Genomic DNA, 18,726 nt, shown 5'->3' on the forward strand with positions numbered 1-18,726 from the left:
TTTTTAATCTCATGCAATTCAACATAATTTCATCTTCAATGAAAGTTAACTCTTGCATGGGATTTCAGTTTATCATCCTTGCATAAAGCTAGATATGTATGATTATAATAAAAAATACTATTGATGGTACTGAATTAGACTTGTGGGCCTTTAATAAAAATTAACTGCCTTAATATTTTAATTTGGTATTTTAGATGAAAGCCTGTTACTTTTAATACAGTTTATACTGCAGTGTTAACTTATTTTTCTCCTAATTTGAAAGCTGCCGAAGGCACTAGCTGGTCATTTTTACTGTCAATTATTTTTTTGCTGTTGAAAATAACTTTCCTTACCTACTCTTGCTGAGAGTCTTCCGACTAAACCCATAATGGCTGTGAGAAATTTATGGTGTAAACCCAATTTTTTTGGAAGTCGGCAGTTATCCATGGTATACCACAAATTGATCTGTTGACCAATATCTTGTGAAATCCACAATTAATTTCCACCCAATTTCAAACACAATTTCCTCATTGTTTCCACCAAAAATTTGTCACTGGAATGCTGTAGTCTATTATCTTTATTAGCATCCTGTTTCAAACTTCTTCTCCTTTGCTGTATGAGATTTTTGAGAGAGTGGCAAAATTTGTTGCGCCTTTCAAAGGCTTCCAACAAGATCATCCCATAATGGCTGGCTACAACAGCAAAATTCTTGAACTTTAACATCCTTATGGTATTTGTACAGCAAGGGCATAAAAAATATTTTAAAAACTTCATAAGTAAATATCTAAAATCATTTTATAAATTTCTACTCAATGAGTTATTTAATTAATTTTTGTATTTTCTGTTGTGATGAGTGAGGAAAACGATGAGACCCATGATTTTCCATTTCTTTTTTCTTACTTTTTTCTCACCACAAAAAATTGATGCTGCCGGTAAGTTGATGTTGCAGATGATGTCTTAAACTCATGTAGAGTAGATCAATGCATCTCTGCTTTTCCTTAGCCTTGTGCATTTGCCTTGTTTAGTTCACTGTTGTTAAAACTCGTATAAGCAATTCCTTTCCTCAAGGAAAAGTTCTCCCTGAACAGATAAATGAGTCAGAAGTGTGATGATATCACCAACTCATGAAAAGTAGGGGGCAACTTTTTCTTTTTCTTATTTATGAAACAATGAAGGATGAATGAATGGGGAAGATTTTCTTTTCCTTATAACAGATCTTTACCTTCAACCTCCTGGATTCTTTTAATGAATTTAGATTTGAGGGTCTGGTATGAGTGAGGGAATCCATTGCATTCTATTGGAGTAATTTTTGATTTGCAATTTTTTTCCCAAATTTTTACCTAATTGAATTCATCGCTCCCTATTTTCAGATCCATCGTCCTCGTCATTTGTATTTGCATACTGATGCCGACAATCAAACGTTCTCGGGCTATTACTGGGATCAGCTCTTGCTGACAGCTGCTCAAATGATGCCAACAAACGTTTCTGAAAGTGAGAGTTATTTCACGAAGGTGAAGTTAATGAAAATGCCTCGTCCCACACATGTGTATGGGCAGCCATTGAGTTCCGTGTGGCATGCAGCTGATGTTGCTCGGTTGGACCTACTCAAAAGGTATGGTGGAGTGGCATTGGACGGCGACTCTCTGATGCTCCGTCCCTTCACTCAGTTCCGGCACTTCGAGATGGCAATTGGGTGGCCCAAAAATGGCTACATTGGATCACAGGTTGGTGCATTTCCTCAGTTGCAGTTCTGGGAACTTGTCTTGAGATAATATTATGACAAATTTTTTAACTTATTCATATTAGGGGGACAGATGGTTCATAGACAAAATGTCAGACTATTCACACACATTCTCACCATTCTGAGCCATTTATGTATGTTAAACATTTTTTGGGGGTAGGGCCCCCGCACCTCCCCCTTACCCTGGCAGGTATTCCAAACCCCCCTGGCACTAGTTGGGCCTAAAAAAAACCCTTAGCCTTAATTCCTTACTGCCCCCTGGAATAGGGTGCAAAGGGACAAAACTTCCAGGAGCCATTTTACCTCGTGTGAAATGACACCCACAGTGGGTACGAGAGGGGGCTATGGCCCTCTTTGCATTACACTTAATATACATTGTAGGTATAAAAGGACTACAGTCACCAGCAGCTATCTAATAAAAGATGGGGAATTAGGGTAGGGGAACATGGGGTAGATCGGGGTATGGGGCAGAATGGGGCTTGGGGTTTTTTGCGACTAGGAGGTGCTGTCAACAGTCAGAGAGTATCCAAAATTGATTCAAAACCTATTCTGCAACCATGTTGGTTAAGCTAATTGAGTGTTAACATGTGTTATGTGAGTTGTGTGAATTTTAGCCATTGTTTTCTAACTTCGGAAGATATTGTATTGATGGTTAGTCATGTTCAAGCGTTTAAATAATGGTAATTCTTATTATGTGTTTGAAGTACGTCAAACTATCATGAGTATTGTGTAGTTGAAAATCTGAATAAATGTTATTATCGGGCGTTAGTTCCTAGGTAAGCGTAAAGGCTGTTCCATCCCCCTTCCCCCGGATGGGGCAGAAAGGGGGAGTGAGAAAAAATGTAAAAAAAATGATGGAATGGGAAGAGACAACCTTACAGTGGCGCCGACTCCATGGGGCCTGAGGGGGCCCGAGCCCCCCAAAAAATTTGTTACAGATGTAAGGAAAAAATGTGTCAGGCTTGTTGATCTTCCCCGTAGTGTCCAGATATCGAGATTTTAGTGATCAGCGTTCTAATGTTGATGATATGACTCTTCTAAACTGCTTGAAAACCTTAACATTCACTACTTATAAAATTTACCGGGGCAAGGTCCCTGGTTTGGGCCCCCCCAATATTTTTTGTAAGTCGGCGCCCCTGCAACCTTATGTTTACACTGCTGCGATTTTCATTAAACACAGTTGAAGGCTGGGTCACTTGTTCCATTTGTGAGGAATTGGCTCACAATAGGGTAGTTTCCTTCATCAAATAAAACGAAAGGCATTGATTGCGATTCGTTACCCACCATTACTGTATTCATAATATACAAATTATTTCGTTTTAGAAATACCGGTTTAGACGAATAGCAATGGTCCATTTTTATCCTCATTTGAAAAGGGCCAGATTGGCGCCCATGCGATGCCACTCCACGTGACGTCACAGGGACCTAGTTTCTATGTGAGAAGATAGGAGTTATACATCGTCTGAGGTTACCAATGCATGCATGAGGTGCAGAGCTCAGGGAAACATGTCTTAATAATCACCTATTAAAACTGCCTAAGGTCGGAAAGTTTCCTTTGTTTGATAGGGTATTAATAATCCTAATTTAAGCCAAGCACTACCAGCCAGCAGGGTACTCAGCTACCCGCTAGCAGCCTGCATCATATCAGCGCTCAACTCGCCTCAAGGTCACCTCACAGGGCGGCAGCGGGAACCAGAAATACGCCACACGGAGAGATTTCCCGGCATTCATACTTTTGCGTCTCGTTTTCGCGCGCTTGAAAATTTTCACTTTTCATTTAATCGCAAAAAATAGATATCGTCATTTACAAAATCTAAAAGCGTGTAATACGTACTCCAGGAGTAATAATCTTTCGATTTACGCAATAAAAAAATAATAGGGAACCACCCTATTGGTGTGCAGGATTGGATAGCGAAGCAGTTGATTCTGTACTTGTGAGTGAATGTTGTGATTAGGCTTCAAAAAAGACTAAGAAAAAGTATGTTGCACCTAAAAATTCATTCAAATTAAAAATACAAGAACATGGAAGTTGCATCTTTGTGTCACATATTTAATTTATTTTTGTAATTCATTTTCACATTACTCCATTCCGCCCCATACAAAGGACAGAATGGGGCAAATGACATAATTTTTTGACTATGGCAAAAAATATATGACTGAGATTTTTACAACTGTATTATTGTATTTTTGTGTTCAATACATTTCAAAAGGTCTATTAAAAATGTGAAGTAATTTTCTTGAACCTTGAACTTGATTGCTCATTATGCCCCAGGTTTCCCTCTATGTATTTAGAGAATATTATTATAGATGAAACTTTTTCTTTCTTAAGTATGTGACACATTCCAAATAAAATAGACTTATTAAAATGATTTTTATCAGTCAGAATTTTAATAAAATGCATCTTCTAAATTTCAACCCATGGGAATCATTTTCACAACCTGAGCTTTGTATATAGAATGCTTATATGTATGCTATGTATGTTTTTACATCGATTTCAATGCTAAAGCAATATATTCATATTCCTGGTGCAGGGCCGGAACTATAGGAGTTTTGTCAAGGGGGTAGGGGGAGGATCTGTTTGGCACCCCCCTCTCCAGATCAGCCCTTTCTTTCTCCCTCCCCTAACCCCTACCACTATAATACAATACATCCATAAGCTATTTTTTTAGATGTGGCAGTTCAAATCACACACTGTATTTATGCTATTGACACGTTGCGTACGGATGGCGAGAATTCTTGTCATTTTTTCCCGAACGTTCCGGACGGATGACAAAGATTATCGTCATTTAGGTGCGTCAACCTAAACAGTTTTAAAGCGTACAATACATATTTGTTATTACGTTTTCAGTTCTTGTTAGTTATTCATAATGAATCCTCCACCCAGAATCGGCGTTCCTAGGAATTTAAATACCCCAGTATGCAACATGTTTAGAAGTTTAATTGATTTAATTGTTTAATAGTTCATTAATTAATAATTTAATAACAAGAATTAAATAAGATTTAAAAATAAACTTTTAAATTTTTGCTACCCCCTTAAATCTGCTGTCCGGAGCACGTGCCCCCTTTGCCCCACCCTAGTTCCCGGCCTGCCCTGGTGTTGAAAGATAAGAAAATGGTGCTCCTCAAATAAAGGGAAAATACTTAACTGCCAGAGAAATTCTTTTATGGCTACCTCCTCTTTTTTGGTCTTTTTGAATGTGGATACATACATAATTATTTTTTCGACCAATTGGTTTCATGAGAGCTTGTTTGCTTCATATACCTAAGGATGTGCTATTTTTCAGTTATCATTCATTTTTAAGCATCTGTTATGGGTGAAATCCTCTATATTTATTTAAAAAAGTTTCATGGTAAAGGATATTAATCTTTTTCATTGTGGAAATGGAAAATATGGCAATCATGAAAAGTAAGTGAGCAATAAGTGTTAAAGCAGGAGTAAAAACATCATTGGTACATTTTCTAATGTGCTCATTTACTTGGTAGTTTTAGAGACTATAATACATATGTGCCAGAGGAGGTGGAGTGTCATAAATACTTGTGCTATAAGTAGAGGAATTAAGTATTTAAAATATCTCTGATGGTTTATGGTATCATTTCTGGTGAATATGTATAGCTCATTCAATATCCCTAATTCCTACTCTCGTATAGACTTTGGCACCATGCTACCATGCTTCTGAAGGAATGCTTTGGTTTAATATTGAATTTTGCAAAATATTTATTATGATCAAGTAATGAGTCCAATCATTTAGGTCATCGTGGCTCATCCCAAAGCTAGAATGCTACACCTTTGGCTTGAAAGCTATCGTCATTACAAGTCCCGTCTCTGGTACTACAATGCCGGTCAGCTTCCAACGCAGCAAATATTACAGTATCAACCTAACCTTGTTCATCGGGTACCTGTGCTGTTTGGAGTTCATAATTTGGCAGAACTTCTCTACTCTTCTTCAAAGGTGAGATAGTTACCCTCATGGCAGTTGCAGTAGTTAGATGACTTGTATGTTTTTGGCTGAGACATATATGTATGAATATGAGGATTATGTTCCAAACGATTATGAGTTTTTTTCTTTTATATTTGAAACTAAAAATGTAAAAATGTATAATCTTGCAAAAACAATGGTCATCATATAGCTTCAATTTTGCACACAGAGGCAAAGCTAAAGGAATGAAAATGGTTATTCTAGCCTACTGATCCTATAGTAAAAACTTGTCTATTTGTTGAGGAGTGTATATGTAATAATATGTATATAGTATCTACAATGTACATGGATTATTATTTAACTCTTCCACTGCAGAAGTTGGATCACAAGTCTTTAGACTCTGTTTGGGAAACTTTGCTAAGGAAACCACAGCCTTAAAGCTTTAAAAATTTTTTCTGCCAGGAAAGGTAGAGTACGTAAAAGACAGTTGTAAACCCTGCCAATTCTTCTTCTGAGGACCAATGGGAAGGACCCTGTCCATAAAAGGATGGATTATTGGAATATTGGATAGTTTGGTCAAATTATTTCATCGGCCAAAATATGTAAAAAATATCGTATGAATTCTAGAAGGCAGGATTCCATAGTTAAAATTAATGACTGCAGTGTCTCGGTCTTTAGGGTGAACTTGAGTGGAGTTATCACTATTTACATACCTGGCTGAGGTTTTAGAGTCCATGCAGCACTCCATCTTCTGGGCAAACCAAGCAATCGATCAACAGTTGATCGCTTGGTGTGCCCAGAAGATGGAGCTTTGCATGGCCTTCAAAATGTTATTTTATATATGTGTATGTATATGATTTTTTAAAAATTTCCATTAAAATTAAATGCCAAACACCTAGGAAATCAGTCAATATCCACCCTCATTGGTTAAAATTCTTCCTTCCTGCTTTCTGTAGAGCACATCCAGAGAATAAGAGGATATCAAGAAGAGCACTCCAGCATCTCCTGGAGGGAGCACTTGATACTGTGTTTTGACCACATTTAATTTTAATCAGGCAGCCTGATGAGGTTTCTCTTCACTGATTGGTTGGAGAGTTTGCTCTTTGACCAACACTAACGTGGTAGTTGGGTTCAAATAGTCTCTTTCAGGAGTTGTGGAGGTTAAAGCTGTCCTAAATTTTGAAAATACAGGGTTGCTTGCTGATTTCTATTGCCTCTCTTATAATTCTGGGAAATTAGAACCAATGCATGACTTCCCTCTAGAGCAAAGGCAGATCTAGAGGGGGAAGGGGGGGAGGCACGTGCTCCCCAGACCCTTAAAAAATAGGTATGAAAGATTTTTGATAAGGTTCCATTGTCATTGCATTTGTTTCGTATTACGAGGTATCTTTGTGCCCCCCAGAACAAATTCCTGGATAGGATCTTACTTGTGCCCCCCCAGAAAGAAATCGCCCTTGCTCTTAGAGTATTGAACTTTATATACACCTTCTTGTATTATTTCTAAAAATCAGTTTCAGTCTGAGAGGTTCCCTGTCCCTGTAGGAAGTCATTCATTGGTGAAAACTGCAGTACAACGAAGGATTGAATCAAAGAGCACTAGATGGATATCAAGAAAAAGCTGATCCGCATCTCTGCCATTGCTGAACACATGTGGTCAGAACCCGACTATGATGTTCAATGATACAATGCTTTTGGGGTTAAAAAATTGCCATTACTTTACTCGTCGGATCAGGGAGGCCATAGAAATTTATGAAATGCTGATTAACTTCAACAGAGAGAATGGTTGCCCACTCTATTAACCCTGGAAGAAACTTATTTAGACCAATCAACTTGCAGTATCATGACCACCATTGGTAAATATTTAGCCATGGATGAGACATCATCATCTTTTGGACCTGAAGATATAGACCAGGGATGGCAAGTGAAACGTAAGGATAGTCAAAACCAATAAAATTTCAATATGTAGTTCCGTTCCTGGGAGCGAAATGTATGAAAGAAACAAAATGGGTTTAAACCTTGGGAGTTAAACTCAGGGTCAAAATGAAATCGGAGTTAAAACTACTTCGGATCAAAACTTAACTAAAACTCTGGAAGGAATCGAAACACAGATAATTTTTCGCACCAGAGGACCACGTGCTTCATCTTCAAACAGATTAGTTTTGACCCACACACCGAGTACAAAGTGTGGTTCAATGAAGTAGAGGTTTGGCCTACTGCCATTGTGTGCATGGGGCACTCATATTTTTACCACTAAGAGGAGAACGGTGAACCAAATTGGCCATTTGATTTTTAAGCTCAATGGTTTAACCTCTCTACATGCATGTCAAACATAATGGGTCAAAACTATTCCCTCTCATCCCCCTCCACTCAACTTCTGGGATCGAAACTTAACTATGAGCGGTGGAGTTGCGATTAACCCTTAGGCTGCAGGAACGTTTTTAAACGGTCTGCATATTGGGTGTGGGAAAAACGTTTTTCTATGTTTGACCAGATTTTCTTACCACTGGCAACCTTTCCTTAAGATTTTATTGCAGTCCTTTCCGCGGTTGCTTGAACTCGGCCCAACCTAGTGGCAGAGAGCACAAAGGTGTCTTTCAAGGACTGGATACCCTCACTATGACGAGTGCTACCCGGATTATACCTTCTCCAAGAGAGAGAGCTCCCTTCTCTCCACGGTGCATTCATGATGAAAACAATTCCAACGAATCCTTGCATTTCCGAGGAATTTATTTATCTTGCCATTGTCCATTAGCCGGGGAAACTTATTTGAAAGAATTGGTCACTCTTTCTTATACTATCGGTGGTGGGTCTTCCGTCCCTGCGTAATTACCAAGGACATATTATATTCATGGTCTGTTATCAGGGGGTTGGGTGGGCAGTCCCGGATTAGGAGGGTCCACTACCTGCTAGATACACGCTTGGGGTCGACGGAAAAATATCTTCCCCACTAATGTCCCGCACACAGTGGCAGAAAAATGTTGACGCTCCCGCAGCTAAAGGGGTAATTTAGTTTAGTTCCCAGGAGTAAATTTTTGTCCCAGGTTGAAACTAAACTGCTTGGTTATTTTAATTTTGTGCAGGAACAAAACTAAACCCAGGCCTCATATTTTCGTTTCGCTCCTGGTTAAAATGAAGCATTTTTGTTTCGTTTCACTTGCCATCCCTGATATAGACAGCATACTCAGCAAAACTGTTGTCTGAAACCCAAAGGATGGGGATGCATGCTGGGAAAATGCGGGCATTTTCCAATTGGGAATTTTGATTGGGAATTCTTCCTCATCACCAAAATGACAGGCTGATGTCTTTCCTCCAATACTTCTATTCTATGTTGCTTTCAATCACATTCTATGAATTGATATTTTTTCTTGAATCTTTTTTATCTTCCAGAATGTTATTGAAGAAGCATGGTGGCATAAAGAAGGATATTATGCTGTGCATCTTCTCAGTCGCCATAGGCACTATTTAGTGCAGTCTGAGTCCAACTCTCCCACTTCAATGGATGAAATCTCTATACTGAAGGACAGAACACATTTTGGTCAGATGGCAAGGTGGATTCTCTATGAAATTGAGCCAGTTCTTCCTCTACCTTTAAAAGACAGTGATGGTTGAAAACTGCACGTATAGAGTAAGTATTAGCATGGAGAAAGGGTTATTATTAAAATATTTCCAACAGTTCAGGTAGGTTAACATGGGCCATGTTGCAGATTAGCTTGGCTTAAATCCCCTCCAAACATGGAATTCCCTCATCAGTTCACAGTGAGGCCTTATGCCTTTCTGTGGCATAGCCAGGATTTTGAAATATGGGGTTTATTGGAGATTTCAAGGCTCCTCCAGGGTGCATGGAAAATACCCCAGAGCAATGGAGAGGGGGGTTAATTGAGAATTGAGGTCATCTTACTCATTTATTGTGCCTCTTTTAAAGGGTCAAGGGGGGAGGTTGTAACCCTGCAACCTTCCCCTTTGGAGCTATACCACTGCTCCCTTTCACGCTGTGAGAACGGTGATATCCGAAATTTGCGATGTAGTACTTCACTTTCAGTCAGGTCTTTATTCGGAGTAATACATATTTAAAAATTCCCTTCCATAAACTCTCTAACAAAGCTGCATTTTCCTAATGCATTGTAAAACTCTTGAGTTTTTTTTGTCCGAACCGAGTAAAACATGGAATGGCTCACATTCCATGCATTATAATTCTAATTCATTCTTTTTGCAATTCTGTAATTGTTCGCAATCTTACACTGTGGAATGATCTTTTGTGTATTCATTTCTCCTTCAGCTTAAAAGGTGCTATTTGGGTGTAGAGAATTGAATGAAGGGAGAATCTCAGTGGGAAAAATCTTTTTTTTAAATCATATACATAGCTTGTTTTTTTCCTGTTGTTGACACCCTAGTATCAGCACATAATGCCATTATAAGTCTGGGATATAGTTCTAAATTACGTATAATTAGAAAATAACAATGCTTAACTCTTAACAATTTAAATCGATCCATGAATAAAAAAAGGAAAAGAATTCAAAATATGATGTTTATCTCTCGCATGGTAAAGGACTCAAATAAATGCTAGGGGTAATTTCTTTTTGTGTGTAAACGGCTGGTGTCTTAACACCCCCCGCCACACACCTAATGAGGTGGCTTAGAGGGTAATGTGTAGATGTAGATGTAGATTTTTGGTTCCTACCACCTTGGTTGCTGTAGCCGAGACAACAATCTTTGACCCAAACAAACCCAGGCACTAGAGCTGACAAAACTGTTGTCTTTGCCACAGCAACCGAAGTGGCAAGAACCAAAAAAGAAAGATTTCCCTTTCACTTTATCTGTTAATCTTATTCTCTTCCTTCCTCTCTATTCCTTACCTAATATTCTTCACTCATACACAAATTTTAGCATCTGTCATTCAGTACATACTCTTTTCTTCCAAACCTTCGGTCTCCTCCCTGTCTCATCAGGAAGTTTCCTCTCCTTACCCACCATGTCCAGCCTGGTTCCTCCACCTTCCACCACTTTAGGTTCCTCCTGTCCTTTCACTTCACCTTATACATTCTCTCCTTACCTAGTTTTTCTTTAGAAAAGAGGAAATATGTACATATTTGAAAATTTTGGTAATCAAGTATTCATGCATAGCTTAAAAATATAGGTTAAATATTTTTCATGGCTTTATAGCTTTACAAGAATTACTTTTGAACACAGAATTTTTGAATTATGTCTTTGGGACAGATTCATAAGCAGATCTAGGGGGGGGGGGGGGGGAGGGGCATGGGGGCACGTGCCCCCCCCCAGACCCTTAAAAAATATGCAAGATTTTTAATACGATCTCATTATCATTGCGTTCGTTTTGTATTACAAGGTATCCTTGTGATCCCCTCAGAACAAAATCCTGGAAACGGCCTTGCATGTGCCCTCCCAGAAAGAAATCCTGGATCTGCCCCTGGACAGATTCACCATACTTATCCAGCAATGGCCTTTAATTAAAACAATGTACTACCTGCCCTTATATATTGCATTAGAATTTTTCAACATATTTAATTTTATTTACAATGTTTTCATTTTAAATTTCTGCAGTTGAGGACATGGAGCCTGCACAAAAATCAACAATAACTTTGCTGAAGTGATCTGAGGGAGAGAAGAAAGGATGAATGAAGTACAGCATGGTATGGCGGTCTGTGCTGTGGTGAAGAAAATTGACATAAACTCAGTTTCTACTATGAAGAATGTTGGGCCATGAGACTGTAGACCATCCACTTCTTGCTGAAAGCTGTTTACGGAATGATATGGTATAAGCACAGTCTGAAGAAATTGGTCTTCTTTCTTGTAATCTGCCATAACTGGAGAAGTAGTTGAAAAGCATCAAGATTAGATGGAAACAGACAGATTTTTGGTATCCACCCAACCAGAACAGGTTGTTAGCTATAAAACAAAACAGATTGTAGCCTGTGCTACATGGATACATACCTAGAATATGGGGTCATAATATAGTGGAAAGAAGGGTCTAGTGGGGATCATAGAGGCATGATGAATATGTGTCGTGATAAGCAGTGGGGGATTTAAGTTGGGGGAGATACAATTGGTAGAGGAAAACCCCCTTGCAGGCCTTCACCCACTGCCACCCCAGGTTCTCCCTTCTTTCTGAACGGGTATTTTGAGGCAGAGGGCCCATTTCTGGGTGAATGCAAGGCTAATGGATGCAAATCCATTTGGGTATAAAACACCCACTGAGATAGCCAGGGTACTGAATGGAATGAGTTCGAGTTTTGGATTTGCTTTTAGGCCTCTAGCAACCGATTGAAAATTACATACTTACACAATGATGGTGCAATATAAAACGTGACATATTGGAGTGGATTTTGTCATCCAGAGTAAAGGAGAGATAGGAATTAGCCATAACTCACATGAGAATAGACTAACGTAATAGATGTGTAATAATGCATAGTACGTATTTACAGCCCTGAGGAGTGCGTTGATGATTAAAAAGTAGATAGGAATTCTGGTTAAAAATAAATAAAATTTATTTACATTGGAAATTAATGGTTGTTGATTTCCCCCTTATTTGTGACTGGTTCAATGAAAGCAAGGAGAATCAAGAGAAAGGGGAAGTTAGCACCAGGGGTGGTCTGGCGAGGTTGACTGATCGGTAATTGCCAAGGGCCTCGAGCTGAGGGGGCCCACACGACGCATGCATCTATCGTGAAGCGTATATAAAAGATGTCGTAAATAAGACACAAATAATATGAACCAAAGTTTTTTTTGCAATCATTAAATTCTACGTTTACATCAGTTGCTGAAATCACAACATAGTGTAAAAATATTGTATAAAAATAAAAAAATAAATGTGTCAAAAGGTAAAGGAGAACCTGATATATTTTTGAAGAGGTTATTCGAAAAGGTTGTTTTAGAGATTTTTTTTTAGATTTCAGTGCAGTTTCAATGAGCAAATTCTCTACATATACATACAATAGAACTACACATAATGCATTATTAAAAATTATAATCTGTGATTCTCACTTTTCTTAGTATATTTCTTACGAAGTTTCTATTTTTTATAAACTTTTATCTGGTTTTCAAGAGCCAGAATAACGTCAAAATCCATTTCCGGGCATGACATTTCCAAAAATGATCTTGGGGAGGTCCCCTGAATTCCCCCATAGGGATGGCCATAAAGGCCCCACCCGAGGGCCCCCAATTGCCCCTGACTGCCCCTGGTTGGCACATTGTTACCTTGGCTACAGAGGTAGCGGTGGTCTTCAAGAGGCACAATGGGCCAGTCTCACAAGAGCAGCTCCATCCAGTGGCGCAGCGAGGGGGGGGGGGGGTTTGGGGGATAAAACCCCCCCATTATTCTTAAAATTTTCTGGAGGAGGGCCCCCGCAAATCCTGCTTACCCTGGTTGGTATGCAATACCCCCGCACCCGTAAGTATTAGTTGCGCCTAAAACCCCCCCTAGCCTTAATTCCTAGCTTTGCCCCTGATCTGAAGTTTGAACGAAGGCGCAGTCAAAATTGCGTCGTGTAAAGCAGTAAATTGCTAGAATGCCTGCGAGATGGCAAAATAGCCCTTGCTCTAATTCCGAGCTCCCATTCGCGCTATTTCGAAAATGTTTTCAGTGCCTGCGCAATGACATACCCCATGTGAAACGGCCTTTCGGCAGGCCGGAAAATAGGAGTTTTTTCAGGGGGGGCAAAGTTCACTTTGCCGCTTCCCCTCCCCTGATCTCTTCCCCCACCACTGAAATATAATACCTTCGTAAAGTATTTTTTGAGGTGCGGCAAAATGTGCACGAAAATAAAATAAAATCAATGATTTTTTCTCTGTGGATTTTTCGCACAATTGTGCATTGCGGGTGACTCCCGTAAAAGTTATCACCGTGGCTAGTCCCGGTATACTTAAATTCAAACAATATTGATTGTGGCGTTATAATTTCGAAGAATTAAATGACTTTTTGAAGATAAACTTTTCAAATATTTCCCCCCCTGAAATCTGCCTCCCGAGTCACATGCCTCCCCCTGCCTTACCCAAGTTCCGGGACTGAATTTAGGCATAAATAAATATCTTCTACCGACATTTTACTCTAGTGAATGAGGTTAATGCAGCTGGAACTACATTTCGATCAGCGCGCGTGAATTTTAACATTTCTTTTTTAATTATTAAATGTGACGATTAATCGCACGAACTTAAGAGTATGTATATTAAAAGGAAAAATTGCCTTCTAAAAATATTTCTATTACAAGTAGCAATTACACAAACATGTTCATTGGCATTAATGCGATTTCATCTCATTACTGTCAACGATTCGCATTTGTTTCTTCGTTCATTGTGCTGTCACTTTCTTCTTGGCGCCAAGAGCTCACCGTAAAATTTGCATTGTGAACGTCATAATCCATGGAAATAGTCAGAAATCCATTATGTTTATGAGAATCGTGTAATTGTGGGCATGTTTGTTAAAATAACCGTCAGGATTTGGTGTTTTCAACAAGGTGTGATTTTTGTTCAATTTTAATGCTCTGTTAATGTGATGAAATGGGAAGCATCGGACCTTGGCGAGAACAACGGAACAGTTTTAGTTCCTGTGTCTGTGGCTAATGTGCATGTTATGGGCTTAAGTTACGATCTACAAGATGATGATACTTGTGAGAAAAACTGAAGATCGCAGGAGGAAGTAGGCACTATTAGATTGGAATGCCTACTTCATGATATGTCGGACAACTTTTATTGCTATTGCTATTGATCAGGTGAGTGGAATTTTGATGGTTTTTGCAGAATGTCTTGAAGTAAATCATGGCCTAGACCACAATAGTGGAAGTAGATTCGCGGCAGACTACTCGAGATAGACTTGCTTAGTGGCGGTTCCTAGAACTTGTGAAGGGGGAGCTGCTGGACAATCCTTAGTGAAGGCGTATGGTATACCCACAAAGAGCAAAACTACCGTAGGCCATTTTACCAAGGGTAAAATGAGACCCAATGGAGAGGCCACCTTGCCTCTGCCACTAGAAGTACTTCCGATTTGTGTAATAGTTAGCTATAACAACGATGATGCGATCGCTTGTACCATTTATATCAATTGAGTAAGGATTTTTTTTCTAATGAATAGGCAAATACAAATGCTAAGAAGCTTTATCTACCAGCCAGTACCTACCATTCCATTTGAAATGGATCTGTGAAGTGGAAGATTCAAGAACCCTGCCCACCTATGCGGCGAGTGAATTTAAGTTGATATCTGCTGGGTTGGATTTACTTGCGACTCGTCGTGGCCTTGCTAGGTGCTGCTTCTAATTAGGAGCATTATGATTATGATTCCGTATGAGTAAAGAGTTTGCTAGCCTAGTGGATACGACGTTGGGGTAATGATAAAATTTTCCTGGGTTCTAATCCCGAATGAGGCATTTGGAATATCTTAAATAAAACCCTAGCTGACTGAGTTGGGCCAGGAAAAGCAAGCCACCTTATCTTGAATATATGAAAAATAAAATACAAAAATGTTGTAGCTGGAGGCTTTCTCCGTAGTCCTATGCAGTGTCATCTTTTTACGCTCGTTAGTAAGTAATTTAGTTATAGATGTAATGCAAAAAAATCGATAATTTTTCGATCCGTAAAACTGCCCAAAAATCGCCGTTCTGACCTTCTTCTAGCTCTAATAGTTCATCATTATGAATCCACCAATTATAACTGCAGAAGCGATTAATAAGTTGTTGTCTATTAACATTCATTTGACTCCCGAAATGAGCATTTGCGGGTGGGTGAATTGTTGCCCAGAGGTTCGTTGAAGATGCGCGCAGGGAACCGTTCATTGCAAGCCTCAAGGCGTACGGGAGCAAAACCGCTTCGCCTGTTTTAGCATACAATAATGAAAGGTAATAACATTGCTCTGCTTTCAAAATAGGTACCTATGTCCAGAGGTATTTTTTTTCACCTTTTCCGTTTAAATCACTCACTGAAACGTTTAGAGACCAAACGCTTAAATTTTTAGAGAAATAATGAAAAAAAATCTCTCGGGCAAAATTATTCTCTTCAGACCCATGAGTCTCTAAGCACTTCCATTAATGTTGCAGGCTCCTTTCATAATTAGGATGGATGGAAAAAATGACATCATAGCGAAATTTGAAAGTAGTAGTAGTGCATGCAGTAAAATATTTATTAAGAAATATTTTACTGCATGGTACACACATGTGCACCACGGGATTTTACGTCATTAGTTTTATGCACTATGATAATACAAAGAAATTATTCTCATCAAGAATAATTTATTATAGTTCATTATTTTCAATTGATATAATCTTCATAAACATTATTTATTAGTTTAGAGTAGGGATCTCAAATTTACTAGGCCACGAGGGCCACATTCCAAGTTCCGAATCGCCCCGCGGGCCGGATAAAAAATTTGCCGATGACTGAAGTATTTGATACCAACGTCTACTAAAGTATCCGGTGGCGTATTTCTTATTTACGAACAGTTGAAGGCGACTTTGACGTGTAATACAGCGCTGCAATGCTCCTAGCGGCGTCTCACAGAGTTAAACGAGCGAGAATTGCGCGTTACAGCGCGTTACTTGAATCGAGTGCGCGGGCCGTATTTTGGTGACCCCTGGTTTTAAACAACTTAATACATAATAGCTTAATGAAAACACTCGACGACGCACACTCATCTTGCTTGCCGTTGTGTCATCCATCTTGTTTAACGAATACAAAACAAAAAACATGTGGCATGTAGTGGAAGAATCGTGTTAAACAAGGCAGTGACGTAACTAAGGGAATTTACCCCCCCCCCCTCCCAAAGCCTCAGATAAATCAAAAAAATTTTTAAAATCTTGTCTGGATTTGATGTATAATAACTGAATCCGCTCTAAGCTGAATTCTAAGTACCAAAATGATGTAAAATGATTTTTCAGGCATGTTATTTTTCAAATTTTTTCCTGAACTCGCCATTTCCTGGGGGGATAGCCCCCACTACCCCCTCTCCCCCCCACCAAAGCATATTCCTAGTTACGCCACAGCTACAAGGTACAAAAAAGAACAGTGGCGGGATTTAAACGGGAATAATTCATACTTGAAGGATTATAATGATAAAAACGTGGAGGTACTCGTGTGAGTACCTTGGGTCTGAAGAGGTTAAACCGACAGAGCGCGTCCACCGGGTTTCAGAAGGTGGGGCGACCTCTAGCATTCGATGTTATCTGTGATATAAACGAATTTATTCGTGAAATAAGCAGTCGCGAACAAAAAGGGATAGCGTTCTTAGAGAATATTGACCTATCTTTGGGTAAGGTGCAGTGCCGGATTTACCATAAGGCAAAATAGGCACGTGCTTAGGGGCGTCGCAGTCCAAGGTGCGCTTTCAAGACGGCAGTTCATTTAGTAACTGCAGTATGCAATGTTTTTATTTTTGAAGTCATTATTCTTTTTTGTTGTATGAATTAAGGCTAGACATTATTTTTGGAAAGGGTATTTATTCATTAAGTGTTTTAATTGCATAAAAGTTAAACTGTTTCATGTAGATTTACTCCAAGCTGTTTTTTTTAATTGAATTGTCTATGTTTTCCCTGCGTAACAATTCAAGCATAAACTTATGCTGTCAGCCATATATATGTTTATTCAATTTTTTCGAACCTTACCTCATGTGAGTGGCTAGGCCTTATCATAAGAATTGGGTAGGGGGGGCTGAAGTGAGGAGGGGCGCTCAATGGAGAGGTGCTTATAGCGTAACTTTGGGTAAATCCGGCCCTGTTAAGGTAGGCCATTCAAATGGTACCAAAACCTGTGAAGAAGCCGTGAGTTGGAGACAGGAGACCGCAAAAATAATGATTCCCATCACCCAGGGAAGAAGACATCTGCTCTTCTCCATGTAAGTGAAGGTGGAGACCACGGCGGTCATTCAGCGACACTCATTTCATTGCAGCCGTGGTAACATTTAATTTAACTGCTGTAGTGCTGCCATGTGGAAGGCAAGGGGAAACAAACACTTTATTTTCTCTGGGGGTCACAGCTACTCCAATCATTAACTTTAAAGACCGGATGGCTTTCTCTCGAGTCAAATTTCCGGAGGTGAACTAGTCCCCTATTCGAATATCCGGGCTTGGACTACCCGAGAATACATCGGTCAAAGGTAATAAAGGGACCTGTCGAGAGATAAGATTTAAATCTACGTGGCGTATCGGAAGGAGGAATATTCTGGGTACTGGGAAGTATTCCTATTTATTTATAAACTTTCTCCGGTTTTTCAGTGAAATAGGATGCGGCACAGGAGATCGCGGAATTGTCGCACGTTCTTTCAAAGACGCACTTTCAATGATCCGAAGAAAAAGAGATTCCCATGTCCCGTTTTAGAGATATTTTACGGTAAAATTATAATTAGGTCCAATAGGACAATTTAACGAGGGCTCTTAGGGTGAAATACGGTAATTTTGACCTTGCGAAGCTGTTTGTAATAAGACGCTGCTGAGGGGGCACTCGTTAGAGGCAAAATGCTGTGAAGAATCTACATATGTACAATATAAAGTTATAAGTTTCATGATAAAATAAGAAAGATATTTTCGAAAAACTGCCTGAAACTGGCTTGGAATCTCTGGTAACAGCATCGCAAAACGAAAACCACTGGACCTAGTGGCATAGCCAGGGGGAGGGTTCGGACCCCTCCCCCGAAATATAAAAACACAATTATTTTCCTTCATAAAAGGAAACAAAATATTGAAAAATCGTGAATTAAAAAAAATATTTCTTTAACAAATGAAGTTTTTCGATTATAAAAAGGGTTAAAATTACTTTAAAAACAGTTTTTTTACCCTGTTTTTCAAAAATTTCCTCCCTGATTTTGGACCCTCCCCCGAACGAAATTCCATGCTACGCCACTGTCTACACCGTTTTCGCCTAAATTACGCAAATATATTAAGCTTCCTGGCTTTTACATATGTATTACTCATCATATGTTTATTAATAAATATAGTTATTTAGGATTTACCTCCTAGATTGTGAATATTTAGTCAAGGTGTGTGATCAACAGTTCAGTGTGTAAAGGTTCGAAGCAGTATTGAAACTAGTCAAGTTGACTACTATAAATACCTTTTAAAAAAATCATTTTCGAAGTTTGTATTGTGCTGAGGTGCA

At 39.1% G+C, this 18,726-nt stretch overlaps 1 protein-coding gene across 1 annotated transcript in view; it reads left to right on the forward strand.

The window, feature by feature from the left end:
* LOC124169482 overlaps positions 1–12,089 on the forward strand; it is a 30,502-nt gene extending 18,413 nt beyond the window's left edge. The window contains exons 3-6 of the mRNA XM_046548107.1: positions 1,350–1,703; positions 5,470–5,670; positions 9,025–9,262; positions 11,197–12,089. Coding sequence (XP_046404063.1) covers positions 1,350–1,703; positions 5,470–5,670; positions 9,025–9,246 — 777 coding nt within the window. The 3' untranslated portion in view covers positions 9,247–9,262; positions 11,197–12,089. The remainder of the gene's footprint in view (positions 1–1,349; positions 1,704–5,469; positions 5,671–9,024; positions 9,263–11,196) is intronic.
* The last annotated feature ends 6,637 nt before the right edge of the window (positions 12,090–18,726 follow it).

The sequence above is a fragment of the Ischnura elegans genome, chromosome 12 (assembly GCF_921293095.1).
Source record: "Ischnura elegans chromosome 12, ioIscEleg1.1, whole genome shotgun sequence".
Lineage (NCBI taxonomy): Eukaryota > Metazoa > Arthropoda > Insecta > Odonata > Coenagrionidae > Ischnura > Ischnura elegans.